At 38.9% G+C, this 26,762-nt stretch overlaps 1 protein-coding gene across 1 annotated transcript; it reads left to right on the top strand.

Annotated features, from left to right (window-relative positions):
• Window positions 1–355: 355 nt before the first annotated feature.
• LOC149300027 (repulsive guidance molecule A-like) lies at window positions 356–14,425 on the top strand. Its single transcript, XM_089485688.1, has 3 exons — window positions 356–437; window positions 11,011–11,525; window positions 13,727–14,425. Exons 1-3 carry the CDS (start codon window positions 356–358, stop codon window positions 14,423–14,425), a joined length of 1,296 nt encoding a protein of 431 aa, XP_089341814.1.
• Window positions 14,426–26,762: the final 12,337 nt, after the last annotated feature.

Below are 26,762 nucleotides of genomic sequence, written 5' to 3'. Positions count from 1 at the left end.
CCTCCTCTCCGTAGGCCCATGGAGTTGTAATAGGAGCCTGTGGGTGGAACGGTTTGAGATCATCTGTGGGGGCAGGGAAGAAAGGAGGAACAGTGTAGGCATTGGAAGGGAACTAGGTTGATTGATGGCTTTGCTGTTGTGCAGAGGAGGAGGAGGAGGAGGGAGAGGAGGAGGAGGAGAAGGAGAAGGAGGAGGGAAAGAAGAGTGTCTAATCTTTCATTGCAGTATTGGCTAAAGCGCTTCACACAAGTTTACATTGCTGGAGTGTGATCTATTTTTTCTCTTTTTTTCTTCTCCTTTTATTTTTTTCTGACTGTCCAGGGCAAGGGTTGTGGATAAAGCCCAAGCTGGATGGATGGGTATGGGGAGAGGGGCAGGACCCAAAGCCCTGGGATTCTTCACAATCCTCGCTGTCTTCTTCTGCACGTTCCATACAGGTAAGGAAGTATTTCAACATTTATCTTGTAATTGTCTTATAGCAAGGATGGTGTCCCTTATCAGGGTCCACTTCGCTTAACTTACACGGGGATACCAACTTAAGCATCCTTCTTAGAATTGCTACTATCTGACATTGCATTAGATACCTTGTATCTATTTGTATTGGACACATTATTGCCACTATTAATTTCCCTAGCTAAACTTTGAGAAGGTAATGAGACTGTTTATGAATAAATATATAAATATATATATATATATATATATATATGATACATAGATATAGTCATATTTTTCATATTCTCGCTGGTAGACGTGTGGTGTCATTGATCAGACCAAACAAACTCCTAAATAAGTGAAATAAGTAACATGGAAATGTTGTGTGTGTATATGAATTGATGTTTCACTGTCATTTGCATAATATAGCCCATTATTCTGAAATATATAATTATATATTTTAAAATTACCAGTGGTGTGTGTGCATGTAACTATGTCAATACAGAACTCAACCTCCAACGCTCACAGGGTGAATGTTCATTATTCTTTGTTTAGCACACATTCATATGTTTTACTATTGCCTTCCATTCACAGAACTCTTCAGTTATCTCTAGAATTTATGAATGTTGATATGAAGTCAAGGGTTTTAATGCTTTTCCCTGCCATCTGGCTGCTCTGTCGAGGTGTATGTGAATGGAGGGCCTGGGCCCCCAAGTTTCGGTCTATTAGCTGTAGGGCTGTCCTGTTTATTATTTTTCAAGGTAGGACTAGGCGAACTCTAGAATGAGAGCAGAAGTAGCCATCTGTTTCCAATGAATCCCAGTGTTTTTCTGGCTTCATCCTTGCCTACAAATTCCTGCAAGCCTTGTTTTTGTTGGGGGGGGGTGGAAGACAGACTCCACACTGGGGGTTTTGTTCTTTCCAAAGATCTCGAGTTTCTGCTGGATTCAGGTTTAAGTCACCTGGAAATGCATTGGCGATAAATCCCAAATGTATTGCTTTTACTATTCATCTGTGCAGGATATACCCCTTTAATTATATATACAGCAGTACTGATAGAATGATAAGATACTTAGGCTATATGTACATAAATGCACATATCACACCACTACGTGAGTGGAATTTAAATACAGGAAAAATAAATTTATTTATTTTTCCTGTATTTGTACTGGTAGTGTTTTTTGTGTATCTAATCATTCTATCAATACTGATCATATCAATTTTTTAAATCTATGATAAAGTATTGAATAGTAATTCTGTAGGTCATTTTCATGAAACTCCTGCTGTTAGAAACCAGCTAATAAAGATGCTTTGAAAACATGTGGCAATGTATGCACATCATAACCATAATAATTTGGATTTTAGAGCTGAAATACGGTGGAACCCAGAGCAGCTCCGCTAGCGAGAATATGAATTAGTGGCTTGAAAAGTAAAATCATGTTTAGCCTGTTCCAAAATATTACTCCGCACAATCTGACTGTTTCTTTGACCACAACCAAGCAGTTTAAAAAAAACAAAACCCAAAAAAAACAAAGATGTGGCACAACTCTGATTACCCTTAATTATCCTCAGTGTTGGCCCTTTCATAATGGATTTCCCCATAATATCCGAACATAGCCCTAGGTGAAAGAATAATACCACTAATTTCAGCAAATCCCTTGTGTAATCCAAGACTGCCTCTAGAAAATAGGTTAAAACAAAGCAACAACAAAAACAAAACAAAAACACTCATAAAAATAAAACATGAATCTTATGTGTTAAATTTAAGTGTAGTTTGCACCCTGTACCTGACCCCTTTGGCCATGTGGTTAAAAGATGATATAGTAATTGATTTAAGTGCCTTTTTAGAAGTAGGTGCACACACCTCAAAGCCAGTCTGTGTGGTTTGTTCAAGATAAAGATCAGGCTTATTGGAAGTTTATCGGGATAGGCTGATAAATCACCTTTGTGTTCTTACTCTGTGGTATGGGAGGGGGAGGAAAAATGCACCCAAGGCTCTACATGAAACTGAGAAGTGAGTGACTCCAAGCTGTGAAAACAGCACCTTCCAAATCCTTAAAGTGACAGCATGTCTCATAGATTTCCCGATGAAATACAGATGTGAAAATATTTTCTTTTTCTCTAAGAAGGTCATCTACCTCGCGGGACCCATGAAATCTTTATTGTAAGACTCATTGTATTAGAATCTCTGTTGTAAACAAATAGGCTGTTCTGTTAAAAAAAATAAAAATAAATAACATTTCAAAGGTGAATGTTTGACTACTGAAAACAACATCTAGATCTTAATCCTGAATCCTTCATTGTTGAGCAGTACACGCTAGATTGAAACCTCTTCCTACACTCTTTACATGCCACATTTGGTTTGCGGGGTTCCAGTCATTTTAAGTAGCCCCTGAAACAACACAACATTGTATTCATGTTGAATAATCTTCAATTTAAATAGCTTCTCGAATATTTGTTCAAAAATAGAAATTTTTTATAATAATTAGTGATTTTAAAATAGTGTAATAGGAGTTATAATTTAGTAGGCACTGAGGTTTTCATTCTTTGATTAAAATTAAACTAAATCGCTGGTTGATTAATAACAGTGTTTGGCAGCTGGTGTGTGTATGAATGTGTGCGTGTGTGTGTGATTTTTAATTATTAAATAATAATCCATTCTTGGTATTTGAATACACCTGGCTTGCCCATTCGTCCCTGAAACTTTGTGTGCCTGCAAGGTATAATAACCTTCTTGTACACCTATGCGTTTCTTTAAATCTCTGCTGACCAGAACAGCGGATTAGGTTGTAAAAATAAATATACACAGCAAGGACAAATCAATCAGTCTTGGTTATCTGACACAACTCGCAATTCAGATATACTGCTGTAGAGGTCATACTGAAAGCTGCTAAAAAACAAACATAAAATGTGCTTTTTCATAATAATACAATATAATAAAAGAAGACTGTCTGTTGATTGCATTACACAATACGGGAAAGGGACAGTAAGATAAAACTTAAATGCTCCTCAAATAAATGAATGCCTATAAGAGGCAAGAAGGACCCCAATTTGATCTTTTTAGGCAGAGTGAACAATTTTTGGATATCCCAACTTGAGCATAGGCATCTCAATTGAACATTCATTAAAATACTTGTCTTCAGGCAGGAATACAAAGCAGTTAACTATAGATAACTATAATTTGAACCTCATTAGCCCTCTTAGACGTGCCCTCATATTTAATTATGTAGTAAGCAGATTTCTAGTGTAATATTATATTACACATTATATTTTTACTGCCCTAATGTTTATATCCTCAATTTGAAAACTATGGCTAGCGTTTGTTAATTTGTTTGTTTGTTACAGAATATATTTCATTCGAAATGCAGTCATGCTAAAAAGAAAGATCTGTGTTCACAAATGTCACGTTTGTAAATATGTTATGTTGTTGCTCCACAATAGACAAAATTGACCATCATATGCAGAAATACCGGCACGGCCCAGTAATGGGAGGGAATGGGGGAAGAATGGGTCATTGGCGTCCAGCTAAAGTTTGGTTCCTGGGTTTAAAAACCTGTTTATACTGCGCAAAATCACACTAAAGAGTCAATTCTCTTCATGTTAAATCATAAGGCTGGCGTGTGCACCTGGTCAAATAATTGTTCCCATTAACGGGTAATTATTTCGGTGAATTGAAATAGGCCGTGAGCTGTGCAGACAAACCAGATGGGGGTAGATTGTAACACTGCGGAATTTGCTTGGGTGACATCATACTGTGAAAAGCTGTAAGATGAAAGAATAACACTATACAGAATCAGCCGCACACATGGTCGATAACCCCTAGTGGAATTAACAGCCAAACTCTACTGTTTATAAAGTACATTACATATGGTTCTCCTCTAATGTTCTTATCCCTTAAAACGGGAAAGAGCCGTTTGTGTAAGTGTGTGCAGATAGGGTTGCGTTGAATATGGTTGTGCAATGCCTTTGGTAAGGCCAAAGATGAAGAATTTGGTGACAGCTTGGGATGTGTCTCCTTATCTCGCAGATAACAGTTATGGGGGATTTGCTGACTTATTGTGAACGTTTGTTCACATTTTATAGGGTGTGAACAACAGGCTGTCGTAAGACCAACACAGTCTCTGAAACACACTTGTTGCGGTTGAAAGGAGAGTAGCACCGGCCAATTTGTGTAGCATGGGACTTCATAGAGCGTGTTTCCGTGAGGGTCTCGTTACAAGGGTGGGCTGTATCGGGGGCTGACATATGTTTTGCTGAATTTGCCAGAATGACCACCGAGTGCATCAGTGACATATATAGGACTCGGCTGTTTTATTGTAACCCTGTGACTTTATTATTTATTGATTAATATAGACCCATCATATTCTGCAGCACCGTGCTTTTTTAAATCGCATTAAAGTATATAAAACAAATTACACATGACCACAGAGGTTTATTAAGCACTTTATTGTAGTGATATTAGAAATATATTTTTTGTAAAATAATTCTCCCCAAACAATTTTCTATATTTTTGTTTCTCATTTTTGCGACCAGTGATTTTGCTTTAATATCTGATATCACTGGGGTATTGTAAGAGCAATATACAAGTTATTTTTTTATGATATTTGTGTGTCTTTTTAAGTGTTGAATAACGAGTGACTTCCTGATCAGGCCATCCTAACCTATATCAGGCGATTTCATCTTTTCAATATGAACAAGTTATTGTTAGCAGTGAAGACTTCGAAGAGTAAAAGTGATTAAACTTCTGTTACTGATGTCCCTGCAAAGGATTCTGGGGCAGGACACCGAGTAAGATGATATCCCCAAACTGGGAAGCTGACTGAGGATAGCACAGTCTCCTCTTACACAACCAGAGCTTCTTCCAAGCTCCACTGTGCTTCCTTCTCCAGCTTCCACCTCCGAACCTGGGGACATCTTCTTATTTTTTGTATTTATTTTTTTTCCCTGGAGTTTTTTTTTCTGCTCTTGCTACGTGAAACCTACATTTAGTTTCTGATTTAATGGGAAACATTATTTTTTCTAGAAAGATGTCTACCTTTTTCACTCTACGGTATAAATTAAATAACAGAAGGAATGTGATTATAACCTTATCCTGTGAGCACCAAAGTTGCAATTTCCTTTTTTTTTCATGAGTGAAATGCTTTGTTAGCAGCAAATATGTGACGTCAGATTATCTATTTGCGAGTTTCTAAAAGAAAATGCGAGGAGGATACGGTCTATAGGAATCATGCAACGCTATGCTATATCTTTATTCACTGCAAGAGTATAATAAGAGTCAGACCATAAGTCTTGAAGGATTCCTGTTGTGAAGACATTGAATGAAAGAAGCTCGGTGTCTTTAAGAAGGCAAAAGACTTTTTTTTACAATCCCAACCCCCTCTCCAGTGCAACTGAAACCCGATCTAATCCTTTGCACATGGGTTAATTTATTAGCCTGTTGGGCTTTTCTTGATGGCAAATTGTATTGTCTTTATTCCAGAGTCCAAGCTTTGGTGAGGTTTACTACATTCCATGGGCTCTGTTCTGAGCTGCTCTTTCACACCCCTCTGAGTACAGTCAAATAGGTTTTATTGGGCAGCTTTGTTATGCAAACAAGGCTATAATAAGCAGCTCATTATTCCGCAAGATTGCTTGATTAGCAGTTCAAAAGAGGTCACAGAAGGACCCCTTTCCCAATTTACGCTTGGAAGGATTTTGCTTTCCTTTTGGATAACTTTTTTTTTTTTATTTAAATTATAAGATGAAAATCGAAATCTACAAATGTGACGATTCATTTATAGCAATGGGGTCTACTCGCGTCTATGGAGTTTATTCAGTAAAGGGGGAGTTATCAGAAAGGTTGTGCTTGAGCTCCTTGACTTCACTATATTAGGGCTTACCCCAATTAATTTCTGCTGCAGGAAGAGCTCTTCAGTCTTCTAATCTGTTGAATGTATACATTATATAGCCTATCTTGCAAGAGAAAGTGTCAATGTTGGCTCTTCAACCCAACAGCAACTCTTCCTTTATTGAATTAATATCCTAATATTGACTACTTTTCAAGTTTGTCCTTTGAGAATGAATTGTTTGGAAGTACCATTGTTAGAACATTCTGATGCAAATCTCTTCTACACATTAAGATGTTAATTATCAAGATTACTAATTAACCAGGTGCTTTGTTGTTTAATGAACACTTATTTAAATACCTCTAAATTTTATTAGAATTATTCTGGCTTTTCAAGGGATACTTGCTACATTTTCAACATGTATTGTAAATGGGCCCTGTTTGGTGTAAAATGTTTGGGACACCAAGACCAATAGTTCCATGCGGTACATCATAGTTCATCTCCACTATGATGTCAGACACCCTGCTTGGTATATGGCTGTGAAGAGACGGTTTTTGTTTTAATTTTTCCAGATGACCTGGTTATCTTAGATATCCATTAACTACCAAAGGGGGTTTAGAGGTGCTGTTCTTCCTCCTCTGCAGAATTTTACTGTTTTTGTACCGAAATGAAGCAATAGAAACGTCATCTCTAATACTGTTCATCGCCCAAAACCTTCCCGGTGATAAATCTTTAATCATGCAAAAACTTTGCCTTATCCATAATTTTTGTCAGGAGTGCCTATCACGTGACACAAAAGCAGAAAACCTGTTTCTGTGTTATTTTCATGTGATAAGGACCATCAGAGGAAAGAAGAAAATTACTTATTTGCTAAGTTTTATTTGTGTAGCATACACGGGAGTGCAACAAAATGTTTTGTCTAAGTGGAAAAAACACCAATTGGTATTTGTTTAGCCCAAAGCATTGACTCCATTGTATTACGTCATGGATGGATTGGGGTCAGTGGCTATTTTGTAAATGCACACACACACACACACACAAACACACAAAAAAGGAAGTTTTACCCTATTTGCATTTTTTTTTAAACTGATCACATACCAATTACACATTTCCATATAAATGCTCATATAAGAATAAAAATGGGGGGGTGGATATCCCCAATACATAGATGCAAATAACCAAATTAAACCTTCTAGTAACTCTTTCGGTAAAGTCAGGTAAGAAAGATTTTCCATGTCTGTCAAACTAGTAAAAGTAATCTGGTTGCACCTCTTGTGTAGTGTTTTACAATGTAATAACTGTGATTAATACACTTACAATGGGTGCTTTCTTATCACACTCGGCAGATGAAAAGTAGACGGGGCCTTTGGGAGATTAGAATTTGAAACCACAGGTCAGACATTGATACTTCAAACCAAAGTAAACCGAAGAGCACCTTCAACAATGTTCAGCTATGGTGCGTGGATAAGGTTCTTGGTTAAGGCAGAACCTTCCGTTAACCCTTAAAGGAAATTCAAAAATACGCTCTTTTTTTTGTTGATTTAAAAATGTTATTTTAGTAAAATAAAAAAAGTTTCACATTTATTTATCTCTACGCTTTCTCACAAGCACCACCCTTCTGATTTTCTGTAATGATTACTATAAATCTTTATTAACCTCGTTTAAGTTAAAGGGACAGTAATGTGTCCCGTGGAGCCTGACCAGTATAGAATGCATATTAAAGTACTTTGTAAGTATATTAATAATTCCAATGTATGGCAACGGGTGTAAAGGTGATACAGTAGTGTTTATGTAACTGTGAAGTAGAAAGATTTTAGCTCTGTTCAATAGGGCTGCACCTTTCAGTCGGAGGGAGGGGGTTGACATTTCTGTCAGCTAATTTTTCAATCTTCTGGTCTCCTTGTTGAAAGATGTAGGTGCCGAAAGCCAAGATATGTTGGCACTTGAGTTTTCTTTCCCTCTGTGTCAAAACCAAGTAAACAAAGTTCTGGAATGGAGAATGCCAACAATACCAATGTGTACCGCCAGGCATGAGTCACACAAGAAGGTTTTGTGATCCATCCAGGTTTCAAACAACCACCCTATTGAGCGAGTGCCTAATACGAAACACTACATCTTCCGTGCGCTAAATAGGTAGCTCAGTGAGCTCTGTAATTTGCGTTCGTTTATCGGAACATATATTTACATGACAATGTTTTGATGCTGTATCTTCACACAGCGCTATGGGTTTGAAACACCGGTATTTGTAAGGTCAGGGGTAGATGGCGTGCTTAAAGCGTTTACTGCCAGGGATATAGCATCACTTTACTGAGACTTACTATCCAGCTTTGAAAGTTATGTAGCTGGCTTGTGTAATGTATGTTTTCACAATTTAGTGTAAACTTTTAATGCTGTAGAAGACTGTGGACCACAAAGAGACATTCGCCACAATACACCACTGATTGTGGTAGTCCTTTTGGCCCTGGTGCTCCATTCAGGCATAATGGCAACATCTCACTTAACTAAACTGGGTCCTGGAAATTATTATAATAATTATTTATTGTTTTTTATAGCGCTATCAAATTCCGTAGCGGTGTACAATGGGTAGATAGGACATAACGAGTAGTATCTAACATAACAATTTGACTTACGGAAACAACAGGTGAGGAGAGCCCTGCTCAAACGAGCTTACAATCTAGAGATGGAAGCCTTTCCAACAAGGACTAGATAAATAGTATAATGTCAGAAGTGATGATTCTGTTTACTATAGTTTACATCTCATTGAAAACATATCGCGCCACGAACAGCAGATGCCAGACACCCAGGCATATGTCCCGTTTGAATTTAGACCTACGCTTTTAATGCCTGCAGCCAGTATGTGCTGTTAAATAGTGTGAATGCTTGGGATGGGAGGTGGAAGGAAATAGGTCTGTTTTTTTCATTCTTTTCTTTTCATTCTATGAGCCTCACCTGGGAACGCAGCTGTCCTCATTGCCCTGGGGTTAAATTTTACAGCTCAAGCTCAGAATAATACTCTTTATCACCTAAAGTAATGCACTTCCCTGTTGGTTCTGCAGATTAAGCCATCCTATATGGATGAAGTCGAAGCTAATACTTAAGGTTACTTACCTTCTGTGTCGCAGCATATTTGTGATCATTTGTTTTAATCTTACCATAGTAAGAAACGCATAATTATATGCCTACATTGTTGCACATGCACTATGGTATAATGTGTGTATGTAACTTAAAATGTACAAAGGTTTAAAAGACTATAACAACCTAGTGATTAGAAAGAGCAATCCATTGTCATGGGTTTGTAAATATGGGATGTTTTTATACGTTATTGTATTTAATATTTTCTTGGTAAAACTCTACTATGGATATTTGGTAATTTCTCATTCCTCGCCCCGTCCCAGTAGAACAGGGCATTGATCCTGACGTGAACACGAGGCATTCTATCTAAATGGTGGAGAGACTTGATTGATCTAACATTGTATCAGAGCGTCGTCCTACAGTTCAGGGAGCAACTCATAAAACCTCCAGTCTTCATCTTGCCAACACCTGCATAGATTGGTTTCTATTATCTTGGTTTAACCTGTTCCTTTGGGACCGATGAAGAGTTAATTTTGCCATGCTCTATATAGTGTCGTTCCATCTCTGCATTGGTACACCTCTGGCTGGGGGGTAACATAAGGGTCACCCCAACATTTGATAATTGGTTGTGGTAACCACATGTTTTATTAATAAGGGACACCATAGTTGCTGTGTTTGAAGAACGTTGTATGTAGTAAAGTAAATGAATAATGCTGATCTCTCCTTTTTTTGTGATTTTTAATTAAGATCCTGAAGACAAAGTGTAATCTAATACTTTACAAGCAGAAAATACTAGGTATTAATGTATCGTGCAAATTCTCCTGGGTATTGGCACAATTAATTAGAAACGCTTTTATGAGAAAATTGAAAGCTTCATTTTGAAGTGTGCTGTGCAATTCCTCTAATGGTTATAGACCCTGCGCAGTTCAGAATGGTTCTAGAACATTTTTGATAAGCCTAAAGCCAACCAAGTATGAAACACTATGGATGATTTAGTTTTCAGGTCCCCTGGCTTTAGTATGTCCTACCAAAAACAGTTAGCTAATGAACTAACATGAGGTATGTAGATAACCTATGTACAGATCAAAATACCCCATGAGGCACATATTGAGTAGAAATCTCCTATACAACCTTCATGACACACAAAACCCTTTGGCGAGGTTGCATCCCTGGAGCATATCCCCATATACATCTGAAATGTAGTCACGTCAACTTATCTTGAATGTGATTTCTCGTATAAGAGGCCGGATAGGTTTATACTATATGAAAACCACCAAATAGTGTGCTGTCTATGTACCCGTAAACATGTGCTCAGCAGTGGTCATGACGATGTGAGAAACACTGACCTCTCCTCTCTCCACTTCCTTTCCTTTCACAAGTACATACCTCATAAACATCTGCATCTCATAAAAATCAAATAAACTGTGGTTGCTGTGCGGGTGTGGGGGCTGGTATCGGCGTTAACAAAGCAGTTCCAGCCAGCATAGTGGTTTAACTGCCTCGTACGTGAAACAGCTGATAGCTGACTTGGTTTATAACGTTCACTTGTACTTTGGTCTATTAATGTTCTATCGTGTATTTATTGGCGTGTATTCACACAATTATATTGGCATGCGTGTAACATGGTAATATTCAGTGGAATATTATAATTCAATCTGTTATTCATTGTCCTCCCCTCTAGTGAGTTCCTCGTGTAGAATTCTGAAGTGTAATTCGGACTTCTGGACAGCCACTTCCAGCTCCCACCATCAGACAGGAGCTGAGGACCCCGTGGAGTTCTGCACGGCACTGCGGACCTACGCTCATTGCACCCGTCGCACTGCCCGCACCTGTAGGGGAGACCTGGCTTACCATTCAGCCGTCCATGGCATCGATGACCTCATGAGCCAGCACAACTGCTCCAAAGATGGCCCAACCTCGCAACCTCGTGTTCGCACCCCACCTCCATGGGACAGCCAGGAAAGGTCGGATAGTCCCGAATTTTGCCATTATGAAAAAAATTTCCACCGGCACTCAGCTCCCCCAAACTACACCCATTGTGGTCTGTTTGGCGACCCTCATCTTAGGACATTTACAGACACTTTCCAAACCTGCAAAATACAAGGAGCCTGGCCTCTCGTAGACAATAATTACTTGAATGTGCAAGTCACCAACACTCCAGTGCATCCAGGTTCATCTGCAACTGCTACAACCAAGGTAAGTCATTTTAGTGTGGTTGGTAAAATCAGAAGGTCACCTGTTCTCCTTTTCCCTGTCTGTGGAGAGTAGTTGGCATTGAAGGAAATCTCCATAGGCAGCAATAGCAGACATTTTTTCAACTGTGTAATATATGCTCGGTTCGTCTCTCTGAAGAAGAAAAAAAATCCACATAATTCTTTGTTTGCTGTGTACTAAACATTTTTAATAGTCTGTTGAAACTGTGACCAGTGGTCCAATAAACCCTGGCTGTGTTTTGCTATATAAAGTTTGTAACTAAATATAACTGAAACAAAGTTCTTTTGCAAAGAACTGGATAGTTTTTGGATTAATGTTTAGGCCCCAACAGGCCATCGGGTAAACAGGACAAATGCCCACTGGTGCTTCTCGTACATTTACTAGAGCTTTAACATGTGGTCGCATGCAGGATACAAAATAACATGTGGCTGTGAGTATCCAGCCGGTCACTGCACATACGTCATTTATTGGCTGCTGGCCTTAAAGCGCAAGGACCCATTTTAATTTCCAGTACACTCCATGTGTACAGCATGTCTTTTCCCATTGGGATTCTCATTTCAGTAGTTTCCACGCTCTGTATTACATACAGAAGTAAGTGTGTGATGTTTTAATTAGGTTTTTAAATTAAAACTAAGCTGTAATAACTAGAACTATATCCTTCAGGCTCCGACAGGGAACAATTTCTTTCATTGTTTCTGAATAGCTACAATTAGTAGATTGGTTGTGTGAGCTCTGCACATGTAGGCAATTTGTCTGTCTGCCTTTGGAGCAAGTCAGTAAAAAAGAGTACGTTGTCAGTCTTACACTGCAGTGGAGTCATAAAATAATATATATTCTTTTCAATACTTTCCCTTAAGTGGAAAGCGTAAGGTGAAAAAAATGAAGGGCTCTTTTATTTCCTTTGGTGGAAGCAGAGAGATGAGGGACTAGTCCTTCAGGTTGGAACATGGCATTACTCCAAAGTGGAAGTGGGAAGAGGAGGGTTTTTAGTAAATCGATAGGTGGACCCCATATGTATAGGTTAACATTTTAAGGTGGGAGCCAGTAGAGAAGTAGGAGAGCTAGTAATCTCATTATTTTAGGTTTCAGGTGTATAGGTAAGGAACTTGGTAAGCGGTAGGTTTAATAATTCACAGTTGAAATAAGGTTTAGAGTTTTCAGAGTATAATGCCCATCAGCAGGATTCATGCAGAGAAATAAACTGATATGATCTCAAACATCTAGAATTTGGACTTGACAAGTGAGGCATGCCATGCTCTAACAAGCTTACCAAATAAACTGCCATGGCAATTTGTGTAGTGTTCATTATTAGCAAGTGAAAAATGTTATGTTCTTATTATTAGTCTTCATAGTATTAAATAGTTAATCCAAATATTTGTGTGGAGCAGTGATTGAGAAATGATGTAGAGAAGGTTAGCCTCCTGGCCACGTCTCTGCCTGTTACATCAGGTTACTGTGAATCCTGTACTAATTATTCAGGATGTTGTTGAGCTATTTAGACATTTCAAGATTTGTGCTGATGGGTGGAAGCATGTGGTTGCATGCAGCAAAATGCATTTTGTCATAAATCAACATGCCATTTTGGATCTGATTTCATTAAGCCAAGTTTTGGTTTGCAGTAGTTTCCAGTCACTCTGAGAAAAGACAAGAAGGCACAGCTCAATTTAATGTACCTTGGACTCCTTACGCATTATGTTCTGCGCATACAAAATTATTAAACTCATGCAGTAGTAGTTCATGTTTATTTAACAGACATTTTGTATATAACATAGTCACGCTTTGGAAAAGTTGGTGTGCTGAATTTAATCTTCAAAATATTGATATTTTTTTTTTCTTTCCAACAAATGATACAATTTAAAGGAACCCTTTAGTGACCAATTATTTTGTTAATAATAATAATAATAACAATAATATAATATTTTGGTTTATCACCAAAGAGTTTTATATTTTGTGCTGTATTTTTTTACCTCTCTAAAACAAGTCCAGAGTACATACAGCCTTAGAGCATTGTAATTTAGGCTTTTTTGAGGGGTTTTTATGTAAGTAAAATGCACTAAACCCCCCAAATTTCATACATTTCCCCTTCCTCCTGTAGGTAATATTGTATCTTCAACAAAATGATGTCTTTGTAAAATGCAGTTTGGTATATATTATATGACTGTATGTCTGGTTTTTTTTCTTAGCTCACAATAATTTTCAAGAGCTTTCAAGATTGCGTGGACCAAAAAGTATACCAAGCTGAAATGGATGAGCTTCCTGCAGCCTTCATTGATGGATCACGGAATGGTGGGGACAAGAGTGGAGCCAACAGCTTAAAAATCATTGAGAAAGTAGCAGGTCAGCATATTGAGATACAAGCCAAGTACATCGGTACCACCATTGTGGTACGACAGGTTGGCCGCTACCTGACCTTTGCAGTACGGATGCCAGAAGAAGTGGTGAATGCTGTGGAGGACAAGGATAACCAGGGTCTTTACCTCTGCCTTCAGGGTTGCCCTCAGAACCAACAGATTGACTTTAGAACATTCCACTCCCAAACCCCAGAGACTGGCCTTAGGAAGCATGGGGCTGGATCCAATACACCTTCCTTCACCCCACAAATGGCAGGCGCCAAGTGCAAAGAGAAGCTACCAGTAGAGGACCTTTACTTCCAATCCTGTGTGTTTGACCTTTTGACCACAGGAGACGTGAATTTCACCTTAGCTGCTTACTATGCCTTTGAGGATGTGAAATTATTACACTCCAATAAGGACAAAATCCATTTGTATGAAAGGACCACTGACTTAGGGCCTGGAAATGCAGCCACACATACAGCCCTGGATTTTACTAAGATCCTAGTGGCTTTAATTTGTTTGTTTCAGTGCTGTGGAGTGTTGCTGTGATTTTATGTTTACTGTGTAAATCATGGAGAGACAAGATATGAGATTATGACTAGAGTTAAGGTGCAGTCCTATCTTTCAAGAGGCATTCATGAAGGTGAAAGCACTCAATTTAATATCATCTATGTGAGATTCATAAATTATTTTCTATATTTAATAGAGTTCTAAATTTTAAAATTTTAAAGAAAACAATTCTTTAACTCCAGATGCTGTATATGCAGAGGTGGAATGAATGCAGCTGGTACACAGAACCGAAGGCAAGGAAACGATGTATTTCAGTGTTAAATTACATACAGGCAGTGGTGACTAGCGCAATCATGCACTGAAGCCTGGCGCTGTATAAATTTACCACTAGATAAGAAGATTTCCTTGGTATATTTGCTTGCTCCATGAGTGCTTGTACTAGAGAAACATCGGAACCCCTGATTGCCAAAGTCAAAATATGTACATATCTGTAGATCTGCATCTTTAACATTAGCTTACGTGGTTTTGCCCTTTGTTATAGTGCAGCTTGAGATAGGATATGTACACAAGGAAAGCTGAAAAGTGTGGTCATCTAGCTTGTGTTTCCATTCCACATGAAATAGTCATTGTTATTTAGGTGCTTCATAGCTGCCACCTTTTGTGGGCCAGGTTACGTGCACCGATACCTCATTTACAGAATTAAGACTTTAAAATACTTACAGGGGAGATCCATCTCCCTGTCATTATTTGTGGTACTGAAAGCATCATGGTGGCTGTGAAATGTGCATTTGTGACCGTGGCTTGATGTTTTTTAATAAGCTGTAAATGCATGAACAGCTAGCGGTGCTCACACAGTATGAGATGCCAGATCGGGAATGACCAGTGTATCCAGCGGAATATACGGGAAGGAACATTGTATGATGTCCCCCTTTTCTGCTGTAGGAATTTTAACCAGTAATAATGACTGGAAATCACTTTTTCCTTTCTGAACAAACAGAGGCACCTGCACCGGGTCCCAATAGTTATTACTGGAGATATCAGCCCATTACAGTACTTCGTTTACAAACTGCGGGTGGGAATATGCGGTTCCTAAAAAAAAAAAAAAGGGAGTAAATTAATTGTCCTGCTACCTTCATGAGGCAACGTAATCACTCAAAATGAGATGGTGCAAAGAGAAGTGAGCGTCAACAGCAGGGACTATATTAAACGAGGCCTCTTGCTCGTAGAGATGTGATCTCTGTGTGGTTTAGCGGAAAAAAGTCCAGGTTATTGTAAGATAAATATCTAAACGGCATAGTGAACATTTGAGAACATACTACACAGCGTTTACTGGTATGACATGAAATACTGGAGCAATTGTATAGTGTATATATCCCATGTAAAGCAGACAAATGCAATGTGTTGGATGTAATTTATGTTTTCTCTAATATATGGAGCTCTTGTGGTTTTTAGTGTCACTGTGTATATATATATAACAAGATGTAATTTGTTTCAGTGTATAAAAGAAACCCCAATTTACTTGTGTTCACTACTTTTCTCCCTTGAAATTTGTATTAACTCCTCCTACACCGTAGGTGTTTTTTTTAGTGCATTGTGACATTAGACTGTGATTCCCATTATACTCTGCCTGCATGATGGGAATCGCTGTCTATCAACACTAACACAAGTCAGATGGTTTCCACATCTGCAATAGTTAGATCTTCATATCCCTTATACCATTATAGCAAATGTTTTCGTAGCCTATGATGCAGGTTACTGCTTTATAGAACAAAAGTCAGAATATTTGTTTTTGGCTTATATTCCACCTCAAATACTTTACGATTTTTATTTTTAAACTCACACATTCGATTCTACAAGTGTCTCTTTTGTAAGAGTTTTCTTAACAAGCCATTATTGAAAAATAGAGACCAGATCATATGGCGGCTGTTCAAATATTGTCCATTTTATTGCCTATACAAAGGATATTTTCATCACTGAAACCACCCCAATAAAAAAGTGGGCATTTGTTCAAAAAATATTTAAAAAAGGGGGCATACATACACCCCTTGGTACGGAGTAACAGATACCATGGCCAGGCAACATTTGCTATATCTCACCCAAATACCTTGTTTTGCAGAACATTTAAGAATTTAAATACACCGAGTTTATTGAACACCTTTAAATCTTTTGTGACCCTCCTCTTAATGCTGTCTTTCTCTCATCGGTGAATGCTTCCAGTCCTGTGGGTTCGTGTCCATTGGGTGGAATTAATTAGCTAGCAAATCCTTGTCAGTAAAACATAAGTTCCCGCTGTTAAAATCTTCCGCGAGTCATCTACGTCTGACGATGAAGCTTCCAATACATAGAATTTCATGTTTCATGTGGCAGACCCCCAATGTCGGGAGTAGTCAGCATATAACCCTCCAGCCGTTGTCGAATTACAACTCCCATAGCTCCCCGCCATCCCACAAGTTTTCCAAATGGTTACTCCTGCCCTATGTAGTACCAATAAACAGGAGACAGAATGGTTGCTTTGGGCGAGAAATCATTTGCATTTATTGCTGGAAATCCCTGTTTAGAAATGAAAAGTGAAGCACTTTATTTTGGTTGTGTTCAAACAAGTTGTCTGATAAAATTATGCCGAGACAGACCCAAAAGGTGTACAAATACCGCACAAGGGAAAAAAAGGGAAAACAAACTTTGTGTTCTTAAACATGCTCATATACATTGCCTCATGTAGATAATAAATTATTTATTGAAAAAGTAAAGGTTTTTAACATTCCTTCTTGTGCACTGGTTATTGTTTGTGTCTGTTTTCTTCACCAAACATGGTTTAGTAAAAGTAATATTTTGGGGAAGCAATATATTACTGTTTCATATTAAAAATGTATATCAAAACTTATAGCTTTTTGTTACTTTTGTGCCTCTAGGATGTGTTGATCTTATGTAGTTTACAGAATTTGCTAGGATATGGGACTATGGCCATTTAGCATACGGTTTGAATTATTATAATTATTTATTTTGAAAAGACGTACTATGTATGATGAGTTTAGTAAGACAGTTATCATGAACTTTTCTAAATATATATTTTAATTGGAACAGAAAACAAGACGTGCGAAGGGTTAATTTTAGTGCCCAGGAAGCACACTAAATAATGAGTTAAATAGCTGGTAAAATCTATTAAAAGTGTGTGTCTTTGTTTTGGGTTTTTTTTGGGGGGGTTAATGTATCATACAGACACGTTTTCCCAAAGAAAGGGTACCTAGTTTCCCAGTTTGCTTTGCCCTTAATTTTCACTTTCTCATTAGTGGCCAATACGCCTCCTATTAAACTTATTATTTTTGTATACCAGTTGACAAACTTAAAAAGCCTCTACATAATCCATTGGAGCTTTCCACGCCATTGTGATTTTGGGGAAACGTTAGGCATGGAACTTCATTCTTTGTAAGTAAGCAGTGGCCTGCCGGTTCACTTGCCAATCTTCCTGTGTCCCCGTCTTATTGTGATAGCAAGTTAGTTACAGGTTAGTAGGGGAATTAGCATACCGGTGAACTTCTTGGCTACCCTTGCATTCCAGCACTGCCCAGTGGGCATTTTCCGCAGAGGTTGGTGGCCGTCCGCTGACATTGTGGGAAACACTGGGGCGTGTCAAGACCCTGCGACCCAGAGGATTTGGGTGTTGACTCTGAGAAGTGGTCCATCTCCCTGAGTTCTACAGGTCAAACCCGGAGAGTTCCCAGGTATGGGAATTAGGGATGGTTTGGATGGGGAATTCTATTACATCTCATTTATAGAACGCAAGAAGATTTTGAAGTGCTATTACAATAGGGGAAAGTGAAAATTTTAAATAACATTGAAATTGGCAATATACAATTTTAACATTAACACACTTAAATACATACTCGCAAAGAAGGAGAAGATGACCCACTCAATTGTATTAGAAAGTTAATGGGGAACAAAACAGAAGGCAAGAGATTCCTGTGAGATTCCATGGTTTGAGATGGTTTTGAGAAAAAAATATACAATTCCATACATTCTGTCCCCCAAAATAATCTGTAAAATTCACATTATAATAATTATTTTATTAGGTCTCCAGATTATTGCACTTGGTTGGTCAATAGATTTAAAGGCCAAAAAATTTACCTTCTCACACTATAACCATGAAAAATGTGCAAATATTGTAATTTAATTATTATAGACAGGTCAACTAGGTCCTTTCCCCATATAATCCCCAAAATAATCTGTCGAGCAAAATGTTTGTTAGATTTGAGTTTATCATGGTTTTCTACAGGACCCCAAATCAACATTTGTTTTCTTTTCTTACTTTAAGGTTAGTGGGGTATATATATATATATATATATACACACACACGCACAATATATGTGACAAAAGTATATGACAAAAGTATTGGGACTTTTGTTTAATTATTGAATTTAGATATTTCAGCCACACCTGTTGCTAACTGTTGTATAAAATTAACCACATAGGCATGCCACCTCCTGTAGAGAAACGTTGGTAGTAGAATGGGTCATACGTAAGAACTCAGTGACTCTAAACATGGCAGTGCCATAGGATGCCCCTTTGCCACAAGTCAGTTTGTGAAGTTTCTGCCCTGCTAGATCTGCCCCGGTCCACTGTAAGTGCTATTATTGTGAAGTGGAAATGTCTAGTAGTAGCTACGGATCAGCCACAAAGCAGTAGTGGACACAGCTCTTTGGGACATCTGACCATTACACCAACAGGGACATCCCATTCCAAATACAGACATTAACATGTAGTTGGCCCCCGTTGCAGCTATAACAGCTTCCATTATTCTGAAAGGGCTTTCCACAAGATTTTGTGTGAATTTTTGCCCATTCATCCAGTACAGTATTTGTGAGGTCAGGCACTGATGTTGGACAAGAAGGCCTGGCTCGCAATCTCTGTTCCAGTTCATTCCAAGGGTGTTTGATGGGGTTGAGGTCAGGACTCTGTGTACGCCATTCAACTTCTATCACATCCCGGCGATCAGCATTAATAGCTGGTGTGCTCCCTGAGGGATCAGGGGCACAGAGAGCCTTTCGCTCTTTTTATTTTGGGCCAAATAGAGGGAGATCCATGTTCTCCTCAACCCACCCTGCTCCTCCAGCAGCAACTGCGCACAGTTGTTGATGGCGTTTCAGTTGGGGGGGGCATGACCCCCAAGTGATGCCACTGGAAAAATGGTATCATTTCTTTACACAAGCAATGTACTGTCACATACAGCTCATCTGATGTCAGCTAAGGCTAGCAATGGCCATTAGTATCAGAAATCCAACTAGGAATGGAGACTTTCAGCATTAGCGAAAAAATGATATGCTGCATGTAACTTACGCTGGGAAAAACAAGAGCTAAGGAACACCTATACAAAACTGTCAGTTTTCTTGCTCTTCTGCTTCAAGTAACAAAAACCTACTTAGCACAAGTTGCGGGGTACCCTACAGAGAATACAAAAGCAGTGGGTATTCAAAGTGATCATATGTGATTAAACTGTATAGCACCATTAGTGTATGTGTTCAGGTGATAATTTGTTCCTGTCATTTCTTCCCGGAGCCTCTGGCATTAAGCAGCTTATCTGTTCTCCAGCTATATCTTTTCACTCTGTTGTACTTAGACCCACATCAACAAGCTTTTGACAAACAAGAGAAGTAGGGTCTTCTTATCTCCCTTCTTCAGTTTTCCTCAGCTCTCTGTTCACTCTCTGGAGCACTTGAGGTTTATCTCACAAGTCTTGTGTGGGCAGTCTTTAATTCAGGAATTAATAAAAGGCATGGTTTGGGGATGGAGGTATTCTGAAAGCACAATTAAACCATTTTTTATATTAAATGTCATTCTTCAAAATATTATTGTCTCACCATCCTACCTTGCTCTATTTTGTGTTTTCATGTGGGACACAATTCACATACCTGGGGACCTTTTTTATATATAAATGAGCTGATTCTTTCACGTTTCTGTTTTTCTTTAATTGTAATAAAGAACACGTACGTAAGCTGTACTGGTCCGAGAGTGGATGGAAAAAAGTAAAAATGTAGTCACACATTTTCACAACCTCAAAGGTCTTTGCTTCAGATTATGTTTTCTCTTTAAATGGGTCATATTTTGGGTGCTTTCTGGGTGCCAGTAGCCAAGCCAATTTGCACAGTTTTGCTATAGTTACATTTAGGTGACAATCCTATACACAGCTAGACATTGACCATGGGTAAAAATATGGGTAAAAACCAACAATGGCACCCCCCACACTATTTCCCTATAAGTTTCAAACTAAATAGTAAAAGTATATTAAACTGAATATATTTTCTTAGTCCCTACCCCGTTGATAAACTTATTGTACATATGCAGATAGCACACGCAACCAATGAAGGTCACAGTACACAATATAGTGCAGGGTAGGCACATATAGGAAGGGGCTACATAACATTCTGAAATTGCTCACATACTTTAGCAAAAAAAGAATTCTCAGTATAGTAATACTCCATAGCCCCAACATTTCAGGCACCCAAAGTGGGACACCTATGTTTGGGGTGCATGGTTAGAGGCAGGAACATCAACTTACCTTAGCACCTTGCAATGTATTGAAACAGAACACTGGTACATGACACTATATTGAGGCTCTCTGCTTCTCTGATCTTCCTAAACGACCCAAGATCCAGCAGGAGAGAGCAACAGTGCCCAAAAATCACGACTGCCCTACTCCGAACAGGTATGATACCCCATGCATGTAGTTTTTATATTTTAAAAGGACAAGGTACTCCCTTATCTACCACAGGTTTTTATTTTTTTAATACTTTTGCTTTGGGGACAGCTCGGTTGTGAGGATTCTGTGGTCCTCTAATGGCTTATTACATGGGATAAGACAGGGTAAAAAACAATATGTATTTCTTAAAACTTCTCAACTAATAAGCATAGTTGCCAACTATCCCTCTGGCTTTCTGACCCAACCAATGTTCAACTGGCTCTAAGTAAACGCCCAGTGCCTGTTTTATTGGTCTTTGTGGTTTTCAGATTAAAGCTAGAAAAAAGCTGGGCCACTATCAGAAATTTCTAGGCCCGATATCAATTTAGGACCTGGACCCCAGCAGGTCATCTACCATCATGTTAGTCCCACAATGTGTCCTCCAAAATGGCCTACCTCATGTTTAAAAGGGTCTACACATGTTTTCCCACTTATGGTTAGAAAAGCTCACGTCAGCCCTCTTCCCCCATTACACTGCAAGTTAAGGAAGTACAGCCCCACGGCCCACGTGTTACGAGTCCCTACCTTAAAGACGGTGTATTTAATGATGGGATGTGTGGGACTCTAAAGACCCCAGGTTCCCTCAGGAGATGAACTCCATTGAGTTCCCCTGATGATAGCCCTGAAAAAGTCATTATTTTATTACTATTACATAAATACAAGTCATTTCATTAATAACATTGTCAGACTATTCATAACCTCTTCATGTTTCAAAAATACATGTATGCATGAGATTGTTCTCCCATACAAGCATGCTGAGATTGATTATTTAAATATTATTTAAGTATCTGTTACTTTAAAATACAATTCTAAGGCATCATCTACAGAAGCACTTAACATCCCATTAATTCCTGCAATTTACACCACCCATCACACTCAGCCATGTAGCAAATACCAGAAGGTCTGGCCATTTCACTATGTAACAGGAGCAATATCATTTTCTTTTTTGCAGCTGAAAAGTGTTTTATTTTGAGGATATGCTTCCCCCGTGTGGTGGTTTCTGTGTAGGTGTGGAGCAGGCGCAACCTTCACAACACTTGAGGCACCCAGCACAGTTCTTACCCGCCTAAGATTTGTCACATTTCAGGTGACAAATGTAAAACAATGGTGTCATTTATTCCTGTACAACCTCTCTGTATATCAGTACAGCCCACATAATGTTATGACCAAAATAAAGCTGCAATAGCTTGGACCACTTGCCTATATCACTTGATTACTAGAATTTTTTCAACTGATTGTCCTTAAACCCATTAATGACAATGCATTGTGCGCCCGTACATGTAAGGGCTTTGCTGTGAAGGGGTTATTGCTAATTTTAACGCAATTGTGCATTTTAGTTGAGCTCTGCGTTGGGCATGACTCAAGGCTGTTCCTGGATGGTGCTCACCATTTACCACCATAGCCACCATTCTCTCTGCTAAGAACCATGTGGGGTCTTGTTAGCCCCCACTGGAAATCTCACACAAGCCGGTGCTGGAGTTCAGTATCGGACGGGCCAGTCCTAATTCTCCAAATTAGACCAGCTAGACCGGCAGAAGCAACTTTACAAGACTTCTCAGCAGGTTTCAACGTATATATACTTAATGTACATATTTCTATACTATCTCTGCAAGCATGCATATGTACTTTTTCATTATTTTCATGAGTTTAACTAATCCTGTGCTTATAGCCAATCATATCCCTGAATGTTCTTCTTGTCTAAAAATCAAGTAGCCCATCTATTGAATTTAATTGCACAACGAGTAGAATTGTCTTCCAGGCTGCAGATAACACCAACTGTAACAGGTTACAAGAGCTGTCTGTCCTTTGACTTTTCCAAGAAGGCATACTTGTGACTGTAGAGCGAAAGACCCAATGTGTGTGTGATGCCAGGTGATGCTTCATCCCTTTACAAAAAGTTTAGATTTGTGGGCACGTCATAGATTCTCCTGCTCTCGACACTTGGGATCAGGTCTTAGGCCCATATGCGCTTGCAGTTTAGGGGACCAGTAGGCTCCATGAGCACTTGTTAGGGTCATGTCTAAGTACAAAGCAGCCGGGACCAGACTCGTAATCCCTTGTGCTGCTTTTAGGAAACTCACTCTCAAATTTGATGTTTCAAGTTACCATAGACCATAGGCATAGAGAATTTTTATGGCATCAGCTACAAGTTTCCAAGAGGCTCTCTGCAGATTTTTAATCTAATATGATTGGTAAAATAAAAAAAAAATATTAAAAAATAAAATGTGGTAACATTTAAAAATAATTATGCAGTGATGTCACCACCAGGGGAACCATCCAGTTCCAACAAAATGTAAAAAAAAGTCCAAAAATATTTGTAAAAAATTAAAAAGTAGTTTCTTTTTATGAGCAAGTGCTAAAATTAGCGCTGTATTTTTGTGGAACCCCCCCCCCCAAAAAATACTGCCACAAACTTTGTCAAAGGCTGGTGGTAGAATTCATGCATGGAAAGGGTTAAAATACAAGCATTTGAAATACCTTGGGGTGTCTAGTTTTCAAAAATATTGATGGAGTAAATTGAATTGGCCAGCTTCCAAGATGTTCCAAGTTGAACAATTGTAGAGTATGGTTCAAGCATCTTCCCTGTTAGGGAGGAATCCCTGTGAGGGGCTTAGTTGGAGTTCTAAGGTGAAAGCGAGCTGTTAAATTATAGATGGTAGAGGTTAGAGAATGCCCCTGTAAGAATAAGAGGTTATTGAATAACACGATTAAAACTGACCCACCGTGTTATTTTATACCACTGGTGCTACATGGTGTTTGAAGTTGAAGTGGTTGTGGGAGGGACCCTCCATACAGAGAGGAAAAGGTTAGATGTTGGTTTATGGTTAAATTACATGTTATTTTCTTAATCCAACCCAGTCTCATGTGTGAGTTAATATTCGTGTCACATTTATTTATGTATTATTATGATGCATAATGGTTAGTGAGGGTAATAAACCTGCAGTAGTGGGCAATACACGGGTCATGACATATTTGCCAAGTTTATAGATGTGACACAAACCAGGCAGTTTCCGCATAATAAACACAATGACCTTTGGAACATCACCTACTACGATAATAAAGGAAAATGCAATACAATAAATGTGTGCATGCAGGCATGTGCAGGAGGCCCAAGTGTCTATGTCAGTGCAGCAACACGAAGACAAAAGCAACCGACAGGTCTTATGTTATGATTTTTATTCTGCCCAATCAGATGGGGAAGTGGTTATCTGTGGACAGTCTGTTAGCCGATAACTTCTGTGCAGTTTTGTGGGCCCATAAATTTGTGAATGAATGATGCTCCTCCTGCAGCTTTGTCTATGGCTCCCGTCTGGTCAAATAAAAAATGACTATATGGAGCTTTTCAATCCAAGACTGAATTGTGCCATGACTGTCCAATGGTGAATACAATAAGTACCAGAATTATGGAAATTTTATGTAGTATACTTTGCAGCCAATGGCTTGTTAATGCACTGTATATATTTATATATAATGTTCCGAAGGAGGGACCAACTGCTCTTGATCTGCCTCTGGTGCATTTTGCTGAGCAGGTGATGTACTTGAAATAGCTGGAGGTGGCATGGCAGGGAATCAGACCAAACATATAGAGGATCCAGATTAATTCCTCTATGCATTTGGGTGAAAAAAGGTAAACAATAAGGTGTTTGATGCAGTAAATTGCACGTGATGACTGGCTTGTACCTTTAATGACAATGTGCAGTATTTTAACATCCACGGAATTAAAATGGATCACGTGTGCTGCAAGCAGGTTGGCTTTTAAGAGGAGGACTAAGGAGAAGGAAGAGAAGTCAGAGAAGTCAGGGATAAAATAGTCCCTTCCATTTAAACCACATACCGTATTTGCTCGATTATAAGTCAAGGTTTTTTTCAGAGCAAATGCTCTGAAAAATACCCCTCGTCTTGTAATCGGGGTCGTCTTATAATCAGACCTCAAATAGGATCCTCCTGTCTTCCCCCCCCCCCCAACTTACCGGTACTTCTGAGTCCCCGGTGTGTAGCTAGGGCAGCGTGTAGATGTCTACGCGATTCGCGTAGAGAACTTCCGCTGCAGCACGAAGGAGGCGTGGCTAGCAGTGGGGGTTGTCTGTGTCCATCGCGCAGACCTTCCCCGTTTGTCAGGGATCAGACAACCCCCGCTGCTAGCCACGCCTCCTTCCGGCTGCAGCGTAAGTGCGTGGGATCTACACGCTGCCCCGGCTACATGACAGGGAAGTCAGAAGCACGGGTAAGTTGGGGGGGGGGGGGGGGAGTGTTAAATGGGGGCATAAGGCATTTCTGGAGGCAAAGTGCTCTGTGAAATGCCTTTTAACCCCCTTAATGCCACTGCCTCCAGAAATGTCTTTTTAACCCTCTATACGCCACTCTGCCTCCTGAATGCCTTCAACCTCCCTATATGCCACTCTTCCCCATAATATGCCTTTTAACCCTCTAAATGCCAGAGTGGCATATAGGGGTATAAGGCATTTCTGGAGGCAGAGTGGCACATAGGTGGTCAAAAGGCATATCATGGGGCACAGTGGCATTTAGAGGGTTAAAAGGCATATCATGGGGCACAGTGGCATTTAGAGGGTTAAAAGGCATATCATGGGGCACAGTGGCATATAGGGAGTATAAGGCATTTCTGGGGCAGATGTGCATAACTGGGGGGCAGGTTGGAAAATAGAAGGAAATAAAACCAAAATATTTTTCTCAATCATAGAAAAATAGTTTTGATGAATTAACATTTACTGGTAAAACTTTTTTCCTATAGGGTCGTCTTATATTCAGGCTTTTTCTTTTTTTCCTAAATTAATATTCAGATTTGGGGGGGTCGTCTTATAATCAGGGTGGTCTTATAATCGAGCAAATACGGTATTTACAAAGCAGTTCCATTAAATGAAAAGCAAAAAGATCATATACATCATATATCATGTATAGTTTATGATAAAATCTGTTTGGTTATGGGTCCACTTTAATTGTAGGAGGACATCACATGCATGAAAAACAAGACAAGTAACAGACCAGAACTCCTGAAAAGTTTCTGCCACGTTTTATTATACAAGAATGAAAAGTACAGCAGTTTTACAATGTAGGAAAATGTAATACATACTATATAAACAACCTATTTACACAGGAAAAACACTAGGACAATGGCCTTTTCACAAATATAAATTAATAATTACAGGCTTAGACTTCCACACCTTCTCATTCACGACTGAATGCAGACACAAGAATGAATCGCTACAAAATAAACTCTGAACCTCCAGATTAATTAGTACTGTACGTGTGCTAGTACTAGGGGTAACCTAAGTATTGCTGGCATTCAAGCGGTTTTCTCCTTATAATGAAACGCTTATTATCCATGGTGAATCATAATCATAAAACATTAATTATTTGAGGGCTATATGGGTGATCACTGCAGTGATAATTATCCTTTCAATCACCTTAATCAGAACCTTCATCAGTCACAGCAGAAGAAAGTATAATGTAGTATAAGGACAATGTTTTCCCATAAATATGATGTGTTGTAAAGTGGTGTAACAGTGCCAGTTCAGGGATAATTTTTAATTGCCTGGATTATCTAAAAAAAAAACCCACTAAAACATATCTTCCTCGTGTTCTCTCTAATTCATACCATGCCGAGGAAACAAAATGAATGAAGAATTT

Source organism: Sceloporus occidentalis, unplaced genomic scaffold, assembly GCF_023333645.1.
Source record: "Sceloporus occidentalis isolate IW3139 unplaced genomic scaffold, rSceOcc1.0.p SCAF_26, whole genome shotgun sequence".
Lineage (NCBI taxonomy): Eukaryota > Metazoa > Chordata > Lepidosauria > Squamata > Phrynosomatidae > Sceloporus > Sceloporus occidentalis.
The sequence above is the reverse complement of the archived record's forward strand: the minus strand, read 5'-3'. Positions and strand labels throughout refer to the sequence as shown.

Coding starts and splice junctions, on each gene's coding strand:
- LOC149300027 (XM_089485688.1), top strand. CDS start 356: ATGGGTATGGGGAGAGGGGCAGGACCCAAAGCCCTGGGATTCTTCACA. Junction 438..11,010: donor CTTCTGCACGTTCCATACAG/GTAAGGAAGTAT, acceptor CCTCCCCTCTAG/TGAGTTCCTCGTGTAGAATT. Junction 11,526..13,726: donor CTGCAACTGCTACAACCAAG/GTAAGTCATTTT, acceptor TTTTTTTCTTAG/CTCACAATAATTTTCAAGAG.